The 21,255-nt window shown below is 34.7% G+C and overlaps 1 protein-coding gene across 4 annotated transcripts in view; it reads right to left on the bottom strand.

Annotated features, from left to right (window-relative positions):
• The window catches only part of LOC110373799 (PHD finger protein rhinoceros), a 44,427-nt gene extending 24,224 nt beyond the window's left edge, over window positions 1-20,203 (bottom strand). The window contains exons 1-4 of one of the 4 annotated variants that reach the window (XM_021331163.3): window positions 19,878-20,203; window positions 18,746-19,049; window positions 14,231-14,425; window positions 12,869-13,085 (exon numbers count right to left, since the gene is read on the bottom strand). In XM_021331163.3, coding sequence (XP_021186838.3) covers window positions 12,869-13,085; window positions 14,231-14,425; window positions 18,746-18,921 — 588 coding nt within the window. In that variant the 5' untranslated portion in view covers window positions 18,922-19,049; window positions 19,878-20,203. Of the gene's footprint in view, window positions 1-12,868; window positions 13,086-14,230; window positions 14,426-18,745; window positions 19,050-19,237; window positions 19,516-19,633; window positions 19,844-19,877 lie in introns of those variants that run through there. The other 3 variants (XM_021331160.3, XM_021331161.3, XM_021331164.3) reach the window with 3 other exon arrangements.
• Window positions 20,204-21,255: the final 1,052 nt, after the last annotated feature.

Raw genomic sequence — 21,255 nt, 5'->3', positions numbered from 1 at the left:
TTGCTACTTTTTTTCAATTTACGCTTTAATTATCTAAGTTAAAATATTGCGATTGCGTACCTTATGAGACTGGTTAAAAATAAATGTCGATTTAGTACAACTGTGTTTTAAAATTATTGATCAGCATCCACAAACCCTTAGCTATACGGCTTTGCCCCGGTCTCCCCTACTCCGGGACATATTTGGTTCGTTTACTGAACCATGTTTTTAAATATTAATTTTAGTACTTCGAATAGGACAAGATATCTTTATACGACTTATAAATTTTGAAGTTTCAACAAATCGTAAATTGACTTTACTGAACATTATTGTTGAACAGTATTTTTTTACGTTCGAAGTGGTAGTGATTAATTGTCACGATTAGGGAACTTGAAGGAAGCCTCCGGGACCCTGCGCGGTCATGTTGTGGGCGGAGCCTGGTCGCCCAGCAGGAAAACTTATTGGTACAAAGCGCCCTTACAAAATTCCGATTGCGCCGAATTTCTGGCAAGTTAACGAAGAGTTTTACAAGTGAAATATTTTTGGATGGCGTTCTCCAGTTGCAATTTCTTAAGTAGTTCTAAGCATTCTTATACAAAGTAGGGTTTTGGTCTCTAAAGACCATTTTAACCGATATTATTTAAAAGCACTTTAAAATAGAAAAAAATATTATCGTATAGATAGTTCAACTCAGATTTGCGCGCGGCCCTATGTGTGCGTCGGCTTGTAAATATACAACTTTCATTCGTGTGACAGTGACGTCGTCCGAGCATGACGTGTTCTTATCACTTTTTCTTTTGGGTACAGTCGTTTACGAAAATACTAGTTATTCGCGGAGAAATTATTAAGGAGTCAGATAAAGCGTTTCAAAAAATAAAACGACATTCAAAGCTTTTTATTATTAAATATAGTTTTTCATTATTTTCCCATACGTCTTTTCAAATTGACATTGACAGTATCTAAGAATTGAATACTCCTTAAGTACATATTTTCTAGCTGGGGGTACGTGGACAATAAATAAAAGTGTGGACTAAGAATGTAAAAAGAGGTATAATCTAGTATAATAATGTAAACAAAATGTGTGGGGAATTTTAAAAAGTTATATTGCTTCGCATAATGTCGACCAAAATAACAAAATAATGAAACTCATAAATGAACGTTTAAGTCAAATTGATGAAGGGATGTGGCGTAATACTTGTCGACATGTAGAAAAGAAAAAAGAAGAATACTATAGACATTTTGACATTGGAGTCAGAATTTATAATTCTCCTTGGAGAGTAGCGAATCCGAAAATTCATCATTTGATTTTTCAAATAGCGATTCATAATCATTATAAATAAATAAACATTAAATTACGTAATAACTGTTTTTCTTTAAACCCCCGTATACAACCCCTAAATAACTGTATTGTACCCGACTGTACCTCTTGTCACGCACACAAAGTTACTGTATATGTACAAGGGTTACCCACACATAAGGCCGCGCGCACAACTGAGTTGAACTTACTATAATGATAGCTTCATTTCCAGTTATTTTTCTAGTTTCAGAGCTGAATGAAGTTATCTAAAACTTAATAAATGGCGAAGTTTTCAAATCATAAACGTAGAATCTACAGCCCTAACATCCGGCAGGCTGCCAAGGGCAACGAGACTTTCCTATAAACGAGTTAAGTTACAACAAGTGGAACTATGTATCAATGATATTATAGGTATGACGGCTCGACAACAATGTGCACCCCTACTGCAAGTTAGGAACTGTGAAGCGAGCACACTTTCAGTTACACTAGTGCGCCGAAAAGTTGCTCCAATAAATATTAGCGTGTGTGTTGGCCCTGCATACAACCATACCTATGCTTCAACTAAGTCAACAAAATGCCAAACTGTTTGCCTGTCCGTCTGATACCAATTTGGAATTTAGATAAATCTAGAGTCGAGGATGAATGTAGGACTACGTAAGGTGAAACTTTCCGAGTACACAAAGTTAGGGTAGGATGCGAGTTAAATTGCGGCCAACAGCTAATTAGTAGTTTCACGGTAGTTCTCATAAAATAATTATAAATATAAGACGCCCTTTTTCAAACTACATTTGCCTTCACAGGGAATTCCTATTTCCTGTTTAGGGATTTGATTAATATCCTAGAATACTTTAATCCGATTTTCTGTGTTTTTTTTTTTATATATTACAGAGAATATAGGGCGAATTTCAATCAAGCTTCCTTTGAGTGAATACGCAATGTCGTCAAAGAAACTAAAAACTGTGGTATCCTCATACTTATGCATACATCGTCGTCACTAATTAATATGCCTAGCGCTTGCACAAAATTAAACATAACCACCCATGGCGAACAGAATTTTCAGATTCCCAAAATAACTTCTATGCAAACTGTATCAGCTATGAATGATGGAAATAGCATTTTGGAGTCCTAGTGGCTATATTTGGTCGCATTTCCGTCAATTAACATCAGGAACGTGTTTTGAATGATGAATACCGGATTGCAGTAATGACATGGCCACAAGTCAAATCGTCTGGTTTTCAAAGGAAAGGCTTCGGCTGTAATCCACGTTAATTAAAGTTTGTTCGTCGAAACGACAAGTGAGGCCTGAAAATGATAGGTGCTTATTGGAAATAATTTGGATATCGGAAAACGCAGAACTCACCTCTGCAAAGAGGAAGGATATTAACACGACACGAGGACTTCATCATTCTATTTAATTTATCGGCATTCGAAATATTCAGGGCATTTACAAGGGAATTTGTGTAAATAAGCAATCAGAATAAATGTTCAGCAGATAGATATCATAAATAGGAAAAAAGTTATATCAAATCCTTGTAAGCAAATAAAATTAGATACAGGCTTTGAAAACTAATTAATAAGACGATAAGGCAGCTAAGCTCGAAAGTTCAATAACCAGTAACCCGTCAATAATATTGAAACAACAATTTTTTTTCATAAATCTCCTTGATAAACAGCTTACCCCACGTTTGAAAATTTTTAGCAAAAACACGATTAATTCAAGGTGAACTTGAGACGAAATTAGAATGACACATAATGTAGTTGAAAAATACTTTTCATATAATTGATAAGACTCATTATTACGTATAAAAGAGGTGAGCTTTTGTTATTGGATTAAAAATAACGCTTTTGTCAAAGCTCGTAAACAAACAATGAAAAATACGGTAATGGATCATGTAACAAGATATTATTATCTAGAATTTTCCATAAAGTTTTTCTCATGTGTTCTGCAACATTCTATGGACATTTTTCGAATGAGAAGTGTTAAGTATGAGTACTATAACATTACATTATTGAATATTCTTTTGACTAGATTTCATCAAATGGTGACTCTGTTTTTAGCTTGACGATTTAAAGAAGGCATTTTGAAGGGATATCACATGCTCCAAATTTTGTCATAGATAAAAAAGAAAACCTTAACTAAGTACACCAAAAAACCATATTTTAATCACAATGGTAATTAAATTACTGTTATTCGAACTTCATAACAACACAGTTGGAAGCCGCGAGCTTTCAGATGCCTGTGCGGATTTACAGCGATATACGAATATGGACCAGATTCCCGTGGAGCCACAGAAACGTGGCAAACACTGGCTTTAACGTCAATTATAGCCTCCATAAAATCATATTTGAGCTTCAAATTAATAATTTACTGGACCAAATATTTGGTATGTTTGCATGAAACGTTTAAAATACCTGCTTTCAATTCGCAAATTGTGCATTATTCGGAAAAAAATATGAATTTCATCATGTCCACGAAAAATACTGTGCTATTTTAACTCACCAACTGTTGTAAGTTACATAGAATGCAATAAACTATCGAGTATTGAATACTTTAGCTCAAGACTGATGTACCCAACAATAAACATGAATGTTATTGAAAAAATAATAACTCTACAGGTCACAAGAGCAAGTTGAACAATTTCCTTTCGTGGTATTGAAATTGCTTACAATCACAGTAGCAATCAGTGTCTTTGTTAAAAGTAATAAATTATTCACGTGCAAACTGACTGGAGCCTGTTGCATGCATGGATTCAATTAACGCTTTTTGTCAAAGGGAAATGTTGCCATATTTTTTACTTGAAACGTTATAATAAACGGTAGTACAGTTCCTATTAATGTGCAAAGTGCTAATGGGCATGTTTATTAATTGAGTGTTTCATTTAATATTCATCACTATTAATTTTTATGCCTGTGTTTCGCTGGCCAGAGATTATCAGTTAAGGCAAGTTCATCATTTTGGTAGAACATTTTTGGCCAATTCTCACTACGTTTAAATAGTATGAGTCATAATGTCGTCTTTATGAAATTTCTTTAAAAGTGTATGCAATGCCGACCGACACACGAAAGGGCTTTGAAGGATCAACTAAACTATGTTTTTTTTAGAGCTACAGTACCGAGTGTTGATACACGTTTCCCTCATTAGGCAGATCAAATAAAAACATAAAAATAAGTCTCTCTTTTATATGCTATGGCATGGTGCACGGTTTTATATAAAGCTAGCATTTTCTTTTTATTTGTTCAATAAGCTGAGTTTATTTGTTTTTTTTTTGCCAATTATCAGAACGTCAAAGCCAGCAATACACAACGCATATAGGCGGCTACATGTTTATCCTTATAATGTTGAATATTTCTTGGAATGACTTTCTAAGAAAACTGTACAAAAGTGGCCAACGCAACTAAAGCCTTGCTTACGTCATAGGAATAAGCCAGACGTTTTATAAATAGCTCCGAAGATCTGTCCAAGGCGAACTTAAAGTTGGAGATCAGAACATTCGATTCTTCTGTTAGAACATCTTAATTAAGTGGGGATAAAAACAGAACCAGTGACTTTTGGCGGCTTAACGGGTCGAAATGAATACTGTCAAAGTAATGTGATTTCATTATTGATACTTCTATCGTTTTAAAAATAGAATATATTCAGGTTTTATTCGGGCAACCGGCTACTTAACTTTGCATATATGTAGGTCCATTCGTGTACTAGGTTTAAGTGGGATTGACATCAATCATTGAATGTCGAGGGTTATACAACCGCAGTACGTAGGTAAAGCTATTTATATTTTGTATGCAGTATGCAGGATGACATTTGCAACGATGCAAATGGATCTATCACTACCTAGTATCTCAGAGAGCAGCACTAAATTGAGCTATTACTTGTGTATCGTGTCCGTAACTATCAAGACAAGATTGTATGTATGACAGAAAATAGGTGAAAAATTGAACAGAAGCGCTGAGTTAAACCGAGCGAAACCGTCTTAATTGAGGAGGTACCTACTTACAAAATACTCTGGAAATATTAAATGCATCCCTGCATTACACAACACTTTTCCTCGTGGGCACTTTTCAATTTTATGCATAAAATGAAACGCTAATTTCATTGCGGCCTGCACTTTAATTTTTACCTATAAAATGTATGAAGCCAGAGTGATCTCCTTTATTCTATTTTTATGTTTCCCAGTACGCGTAACTGGGTTAAAAACTACCAACTGCAGTAAAGGGCAAAGGTTTTTGAGAAGTGCTATTATTCATTAAAATTCGACGTGAGCTTCAAGCCATGAATATATCGTGAAATAAAATTATTTTTTGAGCAAATAATAAGCAGTGAATTATATTTTATTTTACAGGAGTTCTGCCAAATATTAAGTAATCCGGCCTTTTCGAATCCGAAAATCGATTCCTTAAGCTGCAGTTTTACCGCACGTTACGTGTATAATTAATCGTGTGTGGAGGGCTCTTAATTATTCACATTTATTGATCTATAGGTAAATTTTACTTTACACTACCAACTTTAATGGTGATTTAACTTTGGACTGCATATGCCATGATGTGCTGAGCCCATACTAATGGTATCGCTTGGTACTATAACTACTCCTAATACGAAAACAACTCAGGTCCTATTTGCATGCAGAATTTCTAATTATATCTTAGCCTGGTTGGTGCAACAAAAAGGATGGCAGACAAAAGAGCACCATGCATAAACCGGATCTTCACTGCATGTGTAAAAGGAAGAAAGTTCCGCAGCAGTAAGTTAGTTCAATTGAAACGGAAATCAGGTAATTAATAAATTGTCTTCGATAACAAAACTTTCAAACGCTGACTTATAAACTTTACGTGCATAACTTTTTACAAGTCGAAAGAATCGAGACAAGGGATTAGCTTTAGTAATGTTATGCTTAACTTCCGTCTATTTAAGTTTCGTCTATTTTAGTCTAGAGCCAGAGAAAGGACATAGGTTACTTTTTAACCGGGTATAGGAAATTATTCCCTGGGACGCAGAGAACAGCTAGTAAACTAAGTATATATGTAAATACATCATGTATATTATAAATGCTTCAACAATTCACTTGTAGAACACCCAACGCTGAATTTCTTTGAAGCATAAATGAGTAACGTATCCACCTAAACTGTCCATTCCACATTAGCGAGCTCTTTAATTGAATTTTTCTCCAGTTTATAGTATGTTCATTTGCTTAGCACCGCGGTTTTACATTCCCGGCCTAACAGAAGCAGACAGATCAAACAAGATTTATGTAAATACATCTGTTTCCCAGGATCTGGTCTGCACCTATTGCGTTTGGAGAGCCCCACAATGTACTGTGTACAAATATTAAACGCTACACTGTTAACTGAAAATAGTTAGTCTTCAAATAAATACTGTTTGTTGTTTGCACGTTCATGATAGTTGTTTGCTTTTGGCGCTTCAAAACTAACGGAACCGAACATTATTCAATATGATTTTTTTGGAAATGAATTTTATTTGAGTCAACAACGTGTTTATTTTTAATACAAAACGAGTTGATTTACGGAACAGAGCGGTTCGGTAAACCAACTAGATGAGGTTTTACGTTTATTTATTTTCGATTAATGCATACAAGTAGTTCATAGGTTTGTTGTGGTAAAAATAGTTGGAAATGCAACCATAAACTGACTGCTGACATATTCGTTTATCTCTAATTATTACATCCCAGATTAATTAAATTTTATCAATCCGAAGCTGCTGCTTACAAAATTCAGTGTAAATAAGTAATTGAAATACAATTTATTATGTTGAAAAATATGATGATTATTTTGGACACATAATTAACAATTTCAATAATCTCTCGTAATTGGAAGTACTCCATCAAAACGTAAATCTGTATGTGTCAGACTGATAGATTTTAGTTTTAACTAAACAGCGCAAACAGTATTTTTCACAGTCCTCGTTTTACCTTTACCTGATATATTTTTATATAAAAAAGTGATTACACTAAAAGATAACTGAACTGACATAGCTACTTAAATGGCTGTGGGTAACGCTTGTACATACGCCCAATGCACGTTAATTTCATAAGTAAATATCTATCAATGTGCATACCCGACCCAATCATGTTGGGGATTAATTCCCAGTGCATATTGGTGCTGACAAGCCATCCAATAAACCTCGATTTGAAGCCATACAGTTCCATCAGTACTATTCTTGGTAAAGCCGACGCTTTCAAAGCTTACTGATTATTGCCATAATACTGTGAAAGCAACATAATATTGGTAATGACGCCGCTACTAAAGACAAAATCAATATTTTCTGCTTTCCATGTAATAATTTTAACTGATTAATAGCCCTGTTTGAATAGGTCGCAAAACGAATGCGTTCATTATTTTAATCCGGATAATATGACACTCAGTAAATTTGTGGTTATATCGATGACCAAGTTTGCATCACAAAAGCTCTTCCTAGTACAAATGCTAGGTACAGAATATCGTATATCAAATTGTGTTTGATGCACAAAGAATCCCCCTCAGAGGCGGTGGGCACGAACGTCACTCACAAACAATTTTTCACCCGTACTATAAGCTTCGAGACTTAATCCATATATATTTCCACGTAAAACCCGGACGCTATTCGCAAACATTAAACTAGATATTCCCTTCCGCTTATTTTTTTAATTTATAAAACTCGTGCAATGCAGGATACATTCCGAGCTAGAATTTTCAAGTAAATAATAAACATTTCTAGTACATATTTAGTTGCACATATTTCTATGAAAAATCCTTGTCATGTTTGTGAATATTCGCTTGTTATTTCTCTTACATGTTTTCCTTTCAGTTAGATAACTTTTGTTTAGACTTTGAGTTAATTCTTGCTACTGACTAACTCGATAAAAACAAACAACAAACATAGTAACTGAAACGTTTTAAATTGAAATATTAACAAAATAAACAGAACCAAAGAGCATCGAAACCCTCATATAGACTTTTAACTCTATTTACGATTCCTAGAGTCAATTAGCGTTGAGAGGATAGTTTTTGCACGTGGCAGGACATAAACTAAGTTACAACATTCTAAAAACGGCATATTGACGACAAGCTGCGGAACCCGTGGAAACTACTTCCCCTACCTACCCGAATAAAATATAGCCACCCGGGGATGAATTTTATTTTTAATTTATAGGTAATGTGAAAAACAGTTTTGAGTAGGTGCTAAGCTTCTTAACGTAACTAATTAAGACTCATCTATTTCTAGCAAATAATAAAATCATCATTTGACGACCTCGATGGCGCAATGGTCACCATGCTGGACTGCCGAACCTGAGGTCACGGGTTCGATTCCCGGTTCGGTCGACATGTGTGTGATGAGCATGTTTGTTGGCCGTGGTCTGGGTGTTACAATGTGTATTTATCAATATGTATATATGTAGCTATATGTAGTTTATCAGTTGTGTTAGCACCCATAACACAAGTTACTTAATAACTTACCATGGGGCTAACCGACCGTGTGTGAAAATGTGTCCAGACATTATTTGTCCAGACATTATATCATTAACGCTATTTTAAAAATAAATACTATTTAAAAGGAGCTCTAAACACGTTCATAAAAACTTCTCGAGCCTAATCCATGCCCACCATCGTCCCTTTTAGTCCTTGTAAAATATCGGATTAAGTCTAAAATTATTAAAAGGCAGGGGTTCGAAATATTAATTTTGCAGACTGATTAGATTCATGATACAGATTTATAAACATTAAATCAGTCAAAATGAACCCGTAATACAGCGAGGGTGGTTTGATAGGATCAGACTTGTATGTATGTGGTACCTACACAGGCACATAGGTTTTAGTATAAACGCATGTAGCTGTCACCTCCGCACCTATCTCCCCCCGCGCACAAACTTTTGGTAGTGAGTTGCGCCAATCAATTAAAGTGATCTGTTTCATACAGTGTTATTAGTCTGGATGAATTTCCCTCTACAATGTACACGTGCATGCCTAATAACGTGAATAGGTAATATTTAGAAGTGATGTAATATTTTTATTTGGATCTGGATTTTACATTCGTTATAAGTATTTTCAGTTAAAGTGCAACAGTCGTCATTTTATATCAATCTAAGAGATATGTAGCTTTTCAAATCTGAACGCACGAGTAAACAACGTTATTACGCTGAACTGAATATACCATCACGCCAATTATCCCCACACATTCCTGCAGCTACATACAACTATTCACCTAGTTCAGTAGTTATCAAATTGTTTCGACATGTCTCGAGATAACAGCGGGGGCTCACTTATCTAATGTAATTTCGTTGAAGTAAAACTAATGACATAGAAATAAACAATCATCAATGATTTAGCTTCAAAAATAAATACTAGGCGATCACTGTCCATCTTTGTTATACAATACGTAGGTACTCCCGCGAATTATATTTGAAGGGGGGACCTAGATTTCATCCTTTGAGGGGACGTCATTTCAAACTAAAGTACACCTTAAGAGTAACACATTAAGTCAGCAATTTGTGTAAAAATGCTAGAGTACCAATTTCACCATGTCAAGATTTATTAATTATTTCTGTTTGGACGTCAATAATAATATGTACTTTGATTATATCAAAGGGTTGTTGGGCCTGCCATGAACATTGACCAGCGCAATACAAACTCATTACATTTCACCGGGTGCATTCCCCATACGTTTAGGGCTGCAAGCCCTTTGAGTGGTACTAAGCCTGTCGACCGTCCGACTATCTGCCTGCGGGCTTAATCTCGTGAAAGTAAAATGAATTGTTTTTACACAGTGTAAACTGTTTTTGTAGCCACTAAAAAAATAAAGAGATATGGTTTGGTTTTTGCTCGATTTTCAAGTATGATGGTACGACTGTGGCTGGTTTTTTAATAACTTACATTATGTTGTTTTAGTTTCATGGACTCAAATATGGTTAAAAAAATTGTAAGTACTCTCTGCATAAAGGACGTAATTAAGTCCTGTTTTAATAACTTCGTAGCTTCGTAGTGTCGCCGTCGTAGCAGCGTAGCGACGTAGCGCCTACAATAGCTACGCAACGTAGGCTATAACCGCATCGGCATGAGTCTAATGAATGTGAACACTTCGACCAACCACGGAACCACGGAACAGCCTCCAACACTTATTGATGAAAGTGCTATTTATTTATAGAGCAATTTTAGAGTGACATAGATGTCCATTGATATTATAAACATGATTAAATAGTATTTTACTGGGTTACGAGGTAAAATGAAGTGAAGCAAAAGTAGTAAAGTAGTAAAAGTCCTTTAATGCTAAGAATAGTTCTTGTGCTTCCTTTCTTTAGTTATTTAATAAAAACACCTTTAAATTAAAATTTTCCACGGGGTATTCTTTGAAGAAATATTTAAACGTCGCTAGTAACTTATTACTTGGTGCTTTTGTTCACTTACAAAACATGCACTGCATGTGTGCAATATTAAATCATAAGTTATTAAGAAGTTTTCAGGTTATTATTTTCATTTTTAGTTGTCTACTACCGAATACATTAGTAATATTTCCATATACGCGATGGCTCATCAAAAGACTGATGCAAAATTTCACCGACAATATAAACGTCAGTTTTTTTTTTTTTAAATAACTATTTACTATGAATTTTCACGTCCAATCGTCAGTAAACTTGAGCCTTAGTATAATATGATCTGGTTACCAGTACCTGCACAAATCTGAGTCGTTCTCCACAATTTAAGCCAAAATCAATGTGACCGAGGTGCGCACAACATTGTAACTGCGCTCAATGTCAAATATAAATACATAGAAACTCCTTGGTCCCGTGTGACCTGAGCCTGTACGTCGTACGTAAGTTATGTCGATGCTATCTTAACCATGTCGTTGGGATCACAGCTCGACGATTAAGGTACGTTTTGAAAGCTAGCTGCCGGCTGCAACTACGAAATGCACGTTCAGCAAATGCTTGATATCAGCCGCAGATTAACGTAATGGCTTGTGTGTAGTTACGGATCTTATAAAACCGATTGAGATCGAAGTGGCAACAGCATGTGCAGTCGCTGTCAGGTATCGACTGATTTCATGCAGTCGCGTGAAGTTGACAGTGGCAGTCGTCAGCTAGAATTCAAAACGTACCTTTACACGTATGTACCTGTGAAATTTCGAGGGGAGTATGTAGAGATTTGTCTAACTCTTGACGTTGTTAAAACTTCTTCGATAGTTACAAAATTTCTTCGGTACACTTTTGTTGCTAATGAATGAAAGATGCGGTTTGCTTTATAACTTTCATTATAAGATGTTGTATTGGAAATTGTGCACCATCTTCAGTATTTTTATATTAGTTACAAATTGTTAGTATGATTGTTTTGGATAGTGTAATATCAACCGGGTGGTTATGTCAGCATTAATTGCGAGCCAATATAAATTCGGCGATTTTAATTAGCTTTAACAGTTCTAATACGGTAGTTTACAACGAGTCAAATTTATAACTTTTATTGAACTGACAAAAACAGTTACTAATGCTTGTATTTTCATACTGCAATTAGTATGAAAATACAAGCTATGACGTTGATATTATTTAGCTTATATTAGCAATAAAAAAATGAAATCAATTGTCCCATCAAAATGATAAATTAAAGTGAAACTATTTTAAGACGCTTTACTAAATGATTATGGCAACATAATTTACTTAGAGTTAGTCAACTACCTAAATTGGGCACTCATGTACACACATCAATAAAATAAGGTTACAAGGGACCTTGAAACACTAACATGTGTAGCCGTTTATTAAAACTCTTCCCTTCGTCGTGATCTCCCTATGGCTTCGACATCAAACAAAATGCATTGGGGTTGTACTACCTATATGAAAAGATTAGGCTTAATGAAGTTTTTTTAGTTACATGCCCGTTAGCAACAGTGCCCTTGAATCTTATTCTTTTATCGATGAAACTGGGGCAGGAAAATGAGAAGATTTTTATATATTTATTGGTTGCACTATTGCGCTGTTATGCGGACCGACAGGGGCTTGGAAAAGCTTTGTTACTTACTGTCTTAATGTTTATTGAACTACTTTTTTGAATTAAATTAACTGATTCACAATAACTGGAACGACGAGACCTTCACTGTGCCAACAGCAAAAGGCTACTGCTTCGAATCCTCTTTTAAATAATAAATAATTATGCTAGTGTTGCCTTATGACAGAGCTTTTATTCGAGTAATATTACGATTATTAAAAGATGTTGGATGCTGTTTCCTAGGCCGAAACTAAGACAGTTTTGATTTCGGCATCGGCTACAAAAGTACTCCTCTATTATTACACGTGGAATAAAACGTGACCCTAAGGTACCCTTCCGTATATTAACGTGAATAAAAATGCATCAGTTTACAATGTCACAACCTTACGTAGGTTTTATGTAAATCCATGTGATAATGTATCTCAGTGCAGTTCATACGTCTATATTTGCGTTAGCAAAATCGTTTTTGATGTTCGTAAATGCAAAACTGTACTAACGGTCGTCATGTAAACAGCAATTTTAAACCTTAGGGGCGGCGAATGCGCAGTAGTATCAAACGCGTTATCAAACGTAACCCACGTTCTTTTAAGGTCGAAAATCGGTTGTGTGGAAAAAGATATAAGGACTTACCTCCAACTCCTCGATGACTTTTTCGAGTTGGTCTTCGGTGACTGGTGGGGCACCCGCCCTCGCGCGCTCTGCATTCAGGAGTTTTAGCCACGCGGTGTCAGTGGCATCCAAGTCGTAACTGCAAGCGGCCTCGGCACGCGCCGGCGTTTGACTCAGTAGATGTTTGTCCGAATGGTAGTGAGCATCGCGACTCAGGTGCACGTATTTGTCTTTAGGCCTGTTGGATAAACAAAGCATATTAATAAAAGAAAATATCGTGTCTGCAGGGACATTTGGATACAGTGGCAATCTAAGGTGAGTCTTAAGTTATTATATTATATTTTCAGGTGGCAGTCGAAAAATATTTAAATAAATACCTTCTTTTAATATCGAATTTTAATGATATTCCTGTAGTATTTTTTTTACAAACGAGTACTATGTATATCTCACGCAATTTTTCCGGTATTGACAGAGTGAGATGGGTCTGGGCGGGGCAAACGCCTGTACTTAATTTGAAATTGTTAAGGCCGCATTCATATTGAATACTTCTATAAAATAAAAGATATATAAATATTTTTAAAAACGTAAGAAAAGTATTAAGCGTTGAAAATGTAATAAACAATTGTAACTTTCAAACAGCTAAAACTATATTTTCCATAAACAATCTACTACTAATAAAGGGCGTCAAAAAGTGGGCGTCACCGTGTAACTACAGCGTTTGTGTGGATCAAAGTTATGCTGTTTACGTAGACCAGTAGAAACTAAATGAAAATCTGCAGTACTCCTTTGTTAAAAAAAATAACAACATGGAAATTTAACATAAGCTAATTCATTGCCTACTGAATTATTAGAATTATTATTTTAGAATTATTATTGACACATCCAAAATGAAGCAATTTTAAAACCGCACCTAATGGCCAGTGCCTGCCTTCATCACTATTGAGTAGTACACAATGAGTGTTCACCATATGCACTACATAAATATATCGTCGATACTACCAGCCTATTTCATAAAGGAATTTGAATATATTTTTTTAACTTTTTACAAAGATTTATTTCGCCACCGACTTTTAGGGCGATGCACCTAACAGCTTTTTCTTGCGTTTTAGAAGTCGAAAGACATCCGAATTGAGAACCTCCTCCTTTTTAGGAATTCGGTAAAAAATATCCTTTGCTGATTTTTACAAATGAACAACAACTGCTTTAATCAGCTTACACTTTTGTAACCACCGAAATAACTTCTCACAGTGTTGTGGAAGAAAGTTATAGTCACAAAAAAACCGTGACCTTCCCCTATAGAAGAGTTTTTAAAGAAAGCCTTTAAAAGCTTCTTAAGTGAAAGTTGGAAAATGTAGTAGCGATGTTTATAAAAGTTGAACTTACAATTTGAATTCCTGAAAGTTGGGTGGCGGTGGATTGTCAATGATCTTGACCTTAGGCGCGGGGAGGGAGTCAGGGTTGACCGGCACCTGAACTCCTCTCTCCCAGTCCTGCTTCCACGTGTCAGTTATTATCCAGTACGAAGATGGTGTCAGGGGCTCATTGTCGGGCAATTTCATGGCGCTGATAAGGTCCTTTCTGAAATTCGCACACACACATCCACTTAGCATTTCCAAAACATTTTGTTATTTTATTCACCAAACCCATGGCATTTTACAGACAACGCGATATCAGATACCCGACTTAGATTATGTAGATCAAAATCAGAATACATTACCAATTCAATTGTTGAAGATTTTGATTTTAGACGCGATATTGTTGGATGTCGAGTCGTCTGTAAAATCTTGTTAGTTTGTATTACATATTAATCTTTTCTGAGATGTTGTAATTAATTGCAGTTAGTTGCCACAGCTTTCCACCTTTGTTCGTATCATTCTCAATCGATATATTCTAGGGTGTTTGTCCATGTTTATAAACTATTGGCATTACAGGCGATAAATTACTACGGATATCCATATATATGTGGTACAATCCCTTTGTCTTTGTCACCTGACGTGTCGTTCAAATTGCATCGACTTTTAAAGTATGTTTGTCTTTCAAAATAATTATGAAATTTGTAAGGTTACTTAAAAAACAGCGTTTCACGGAGAGGCTGCTAGCTGTTCCCGTGACCACGGTCGGTGCAATTCCGGATAAATATTTGATAACTAGGATCTATATGTCAGTATTACATGCTAAGCTGACTTCAGCTGCTTGAACCATGCAGTGACCATGATAAGAAAATAGTATGAATCATTGAGACATCACACTGTATTTAAAACATGAGTTTCCAAAGAGTATTATAATGTGAATGCCATCACCTTGTAGACTAACGCAAGTATCACAAATACATGTCTGATAGCACCATTAAAAAATTTTCCTATTGATACAAAACAGAATAGATTAATATGTTTCTGTGTTTCAAGCTGATGAGAATGATGTATAAATATAATTAATGAGTTAGTATGTACATCCTAAGTCCCTTTAGCAATTTTTGTTAGACAGATTAGTAAAATTTCTTATTTGGTTAATTTCTACAATGAAAGTAATATATAAGTTAGTACAAATACCATTTGCAGAATTTTCAAGACAATGATACAGATTCTATCCTAATGAATGACAGAATATTTGATAGCAATACCTAACAATAAAATTTAAAGATGGAAGTTACATTATGACATAATCTTCTACATTATAGTAATGATGATTGCAAGATGAATAAAATGATTGATTGACAATAAAATACTAATAGATAAACAATACAATTCGCATAGTACACAATAATAACAATTTCTACAATAACCCTTATATCTATGTCTAGAGTAATTTTGCCAGCATAAGCTCAATTTTAACTTCAGTGTGAGAGAATGTTCATAGTTGTATTTTTTTTTGCAAAATATTGTTTTTGAATGATAATTAATAATTATTATTCATTTTTAGAGTCCCTGTGGTGAAAGCGGCTACTAGATTCAAGAAATTCTTCATAGACTAGAAACAATAAGATAATGTAATATAAAGAAAAACCGAGTACTCTGTTGTTTTTTGTCACTTTAAAGATTAAATTGATTTGAATGTACAGGTAGCACAATGATAAAATTGCATTCTGAATTTTAATACAGCATCTCGTTGTGAAGCTTTTTCCTGTCTACCAATAATCTTAGTCTCAACTCAATAATCTTTTTTGGGGTTTAAAAACCAACCTTATACTTGGCAGTATTACCACCAAAAGTATTTTTATGTGTTCAACAAAGTATTTCTTTTCTAGGTGGCCAGATACCATACCCAGAAAGAAGTACTCGAATACCAGCAATATGGACAAAGAAGAGTATGATCCCTCGATGCTGTTCGTAGCCATCTACGCTTTCATCTGCCTGTGCTCGTGTTACTTTGGCAACCGCTGCGTCACCAGAAGCTTACTTATGTACTTTTCTGTAATAGCAACGATTATTTACTATCTGCGTATCATTAATAACTTGCAACTGCCTTAGGCATGGTTTTAACCAACTTTTATGTTAAGTTAGCAGTGACTTATTATAATGCATAAATTAAGATTATTGACGGAAAAGGGCTAAAGTCCTCATTAAAGTATTTTGGGTTATATGGATATGAACCATAGTTATGTAAGTATGTAGGCATAATTTTTTTCCAATTATAACCTATTATTAAGGATATCATGTTCTTAAACATTCTACTTGGGCAGGATCATCTCATAGCAGTTCTTTGACCATTTCAAAACTTAATAATTTTTCTGTTTCATAACAAAACAATAAGAAACTGTTTTGACTAATAACCAATGAGAAAAGATAACTAAATAAATGTTTAGGACATTTTTTTGTAATGAATTTCCCTAAGAGAGGATGCAAATCCCATCATAATATTAATAGGATGTACAACTGATAACATTACTACAATATGAAATAGGGATTAAATGATAATAATAATAAAGACCACCATACAATGTTTTGATACCCTTAATTCTGTAATAGTTAAGTCTAAAATTACAATAGTACCAGTAAATTTTGTCTACTGCATTTCAAATTGTAATCACACCAACAATGGAAAATGATCTATAAAAATAGTAAATGATCACCTAACATAGATTGCACCAAAATTAGGCAAGTCGGGGTGCCATAAGTCTAAAACTCACATAGCTAGTTTTTAACTACAGTTGTCAGGGTTGTATTATATAAAAACAAACTTTAAAATATGGTTTTAGATATAACTACATATGGCATCATTATATTCATGTAAATTGTAGGTCTCAGCCTTTATTTAACATCCTTGGCCGTCATTATGGTAGTCAGAAGTGCGTAAGTCCGTGGCACCAAGGGGTACTAGGTTGCCCGGGTAACTGAGGTGAGGAGGTCAGAAAGGCAGTGGGTCCTTGTAAAACACTGGTACTCAGCTGCATCCGGTGAATGCCAACCCTAACATAGTTGTGAAACCGCTCTGGAGATGATGGCATCATAATACTTCATTTGGAAATAAACCACATTTTTAGAGAATCACTGTGGTTTATTTAGGCAGAAGTACTGCATTAATTCATTTGTTAGCTAAGATTTGGTGATCATTCAGTTTTGCTTAAATATTAGGAGGAGTTAAAACTTTGGTTATAATTTTATATTAAAATGCAGGTCCAATTTGGGTGACCATTCACTATTTTTGTCTTTTATATGGTACTATATCTGGTGGTAATTTAAACATAAGGTAATAGAATTTACTTTGTATTAATAACCGCAGTATACATCAATAGGGTTTAAATCTACAGTAGGATAAGTGTGTCTAATAAACTGCTTTTGAAATAATAGTGTAATTTATATTTAACATTGCAACATTCATTTGTTATTTACTATCCTAATTTCCATATGCACATTCTCTCATATCTTAGTTTTATCCGTCTTAACAACTATCCTACTACAGTAGACACAGATTTATATTTATTTTGCAAAAAACAGGCACAATATTCATAGAACAGTCGCAATACTATTCCTCTCCTCATTAAAATCTTAGTCAAGTTGAGTTCATAAGATCCAGAGTAAATTATTTCTACACATGGCTAAATAACAACATTTATAAGTTACAATAATGATGTACTCATTTTATATTATCTAATAACAGATTTTACAGCACAGCAATGAAACTGAATCTAAGTTATTTGCTTTCAAATCTATATTTCATTAATTTTTCAAAAATCTTTAAGTATGTAATATTATCAATTTCAGCAAAATGCTTATTGCACAACATTATTTAAGCACAGCAAGTTCACCCAGTTCATTTAAAGCAAATTCGCATGGGTGCAATATTTTATGGCAACTGCAATGCAAGTTGTTGACTATAGACAATTGTATTGTAGTCAAAATGCTATTAAACTGTAGTATTTTAAGTTTTAATTTATTCTTGTGTGATTTAAAAAAAATTCTCAGCTGCAGCTTGTGTTTTTGTTTTCAAACAATCTTTAGCAAAATTAAGTAATGTACTTCTATGAATCACTTTTGAGCAGGTCAGTATTATTCGCAACAGCTAGTAAATATGACAAAAATGGCAGGGGCAAACAGCTATTTATACAGCATAAAAATACTAACAACTATGAACATAGTATAATATACAATATCTGGAACTAAATGTTACTTGGTTTCTGAAAACCTAATCAAGAGGTCTGTCACTCTTCATGCCAGCTTTTGTTTTAGATATTTTATATTATAGATAGCTTATCATGACCACAAACAACAAGAATCCTAAGTTGATATGAACTGTGACAATAGTTTGTTTATGTAGAAGTTACAGAAACCAGAGGTTTGGTGCTTAATACATAATATATATTACATACTCTAATTAATATATGAATGCTTTCTAATACTTAAGATAATATAATAGACTGTATTCCAATAATGGCATCCAATTCAAACGTATCACACAAACCTGAATAGTTCAGCGGGTGCCTCTGAGGCACTCCTGTTATAAATTGATGACATCTTGAGGTCACTAACTGGGCGGAGCTGCCAGAGAGCATCCTCGGGCTCCGTCCTGCGGCGCTTGGATACACCGGCTTCATCACCGCGCATCCCAGACGACCGCTTTGTGCCTCTCAACGACATCTCGCTAACTAGTCCACAACCTACATGTTCACGATCCTTCTACTGCTTTACACTTAGAACGCGGTAACAACATTGTGTAGAATGTCACATCATTCACTACATGGCACTTCAGTTTGCGTTCCGTAAACCTGAAACAACAACATGTCTGATTTATACCTGCTTGTCACCCTCATCATCACTGGGAGCTCTTCATTGTGCTCCTCTAAGCATGTTCACAATCATCCAAAGTATTCACACAACACTATCACACACTGAGTTTTGACATACTAATTACAGTGAACACAGTTAGCCAAACAACAAAACAACGTGCTTTCACCATTAATAACACCATCTTAACGTATTGCAGCATTGGCTTCTAGTACTGAAGCCTTTTATCCGAAACTATTCGATACAAAAGCATTTTGACGGTCAGAACAAAAATGTCATTTCAGGATTCAACAATGTAAAATGTACAGGTGTTCTAGCAGTATGTTTGTGTTTTATCTCTGCTGATTACACCATATGATGCATCAATATCGAAATATATGGTATTTTCTTGCACTATGTACGAAAATGAATAACAATCCCGTTTGACGTTTCACTTTATTGCACGAGTAAAATGTATGGCGGGCCAGTGGTCGGGCCGAGACTGTAAATAGCGGCGAGCCATATTTATCAGCCGCCCCTCGATCAACTCACATGCAGCCACCGATAATTTACAAAATGCACTCACAGTAAACAACTAAGGAATCCAATAACTTCATTCTATATTAATTAACCGTAAATATTTATCTCACGAATAGTCTCCATTGTAGGCTACATAACAAAGTTGACAACATAGATAGCAGCACTGTTTTGTTGCCAGATTGACGTGAGTCCTACGCATCATTTTCTCCATCGCTTCGCTATGAATGTATATCATATATACATCAAGTCAATTGTATATCAATTTGCAATAATGCACTATGTTGAAATACCTCATAATTCACATACATTTTCTGTAACAGACATTTGGCGCCATTGATCCAAAAACTACTTCGGTCACGTGACTATGTACGAATCACCAACGCAAGCCAAGTAAAATGGCCAAAACGCACATCGAGTTCATCTAATGTCATTGGTTTTGAAAGTAACTTGCCGCATAACATATACATGGAGATAAGATTTTTAATTTCTCAAAGCCGAGAATAAACCAAACACGAGCACATAGTTAATAAACATTGGATTTGTCAGCAAGAAGCACAAATTACTAGAATAAATTACAACATGAACATAGAGCCAGAGATATCAATATGAAGTTACACCAAATATCCACCAGTTGGCGCTGTCGTCAAAAAAAAGTCATAATGTTGCTGTATTAAAAAATTAGAAATTCCTGTAAAATTCCGTTCTATTTTTTATTATACTTTCTTGAGTGATTCAATAAAAGCGTTTAATTTTTATAGGGGTTTATAAATTACTTATAGTTGGTTTAGAGCAAAAAGCATATTTTATAATTTATCCTTTCTGGCCAACCCCAAAGTTTGTCAAAAATATTTTACTATTTTAACAACACATTTTATAATCTATATGTATTTTTAAGGCCCACATTAATTTTATTTGCAAGGTTTTATCTTTTTTACAAGCCATTCCCCTTCTAGGTTCATGAATGACAAATCCACGTTAGTAGTAGTGTAAATACGTCTAGACTTTGAAATTTTTAACGGGCATAATAGTTTCGATGACAATAACATAGAAAAACTTGATGCTCCAACCCAGACCCTGGTCTTCTTATGAGGGAACTCCTCGATAGTTAGGAGCAGAACCATAGATAAAACTTAACAAACTTATTCAGGTCCTAATAATTATCATTAGGATCTATGTGAGAGGACAAGAGCATTAAAAGATTTATTATTTTATCTTCTGTTTCTGTTCTACATATAATATAATTATTTTCTTGCAAGATTAAGATCACCGCACCCAGTTATTTCAGATCTCGAGCATACCTACTTTCCAAATCAAGCTGTTAACATATTTGTTGCTGTAAATAAATTGCTGTAAAACTACATAAATAACGTCTCGTCACATTTTTTACTACTATTTTATTATATTACACCCTTTTACCCATTTGTTTTAATAGGTGCACTTGCATGGACACCCTACGATTCACATGTGACCACCCGATAAGGTTATATTTTTGGTTTTCATTATTATTGACTATTCATCCAGTGGTTGAAACAAATAATTTTACTTCATTAAAAACTTTAGAAATACTTTAATGTAAGTTTCATAATTGATGTAGGTTGCAGTAAATATAATCACAGCCTCAAAGAGTTGCAATGAGTCAGAAGAAAATAAGTCACCATCGTATCAGCC

The sequence above is a fragment of the Helicoverpa armigera genome, chromosome 1 (assembly GCF_030705265.1).
Source record: "Helicoverpa armigera isolate CAAS_96S chromosome 1, ASM3070526v1, whole genome shotgun sequence".
In the NCBI taxonomy this organism is placed as follows: Eukaryota; Metazoa; Arthropoda; class Insecta; order Lepidoptera; family Noctuidae; genus Helicoverpa; species Helicoverpa armigera.
This window is presented reverse-complemented; position numbering and strand designations above follow the sequence as displayed.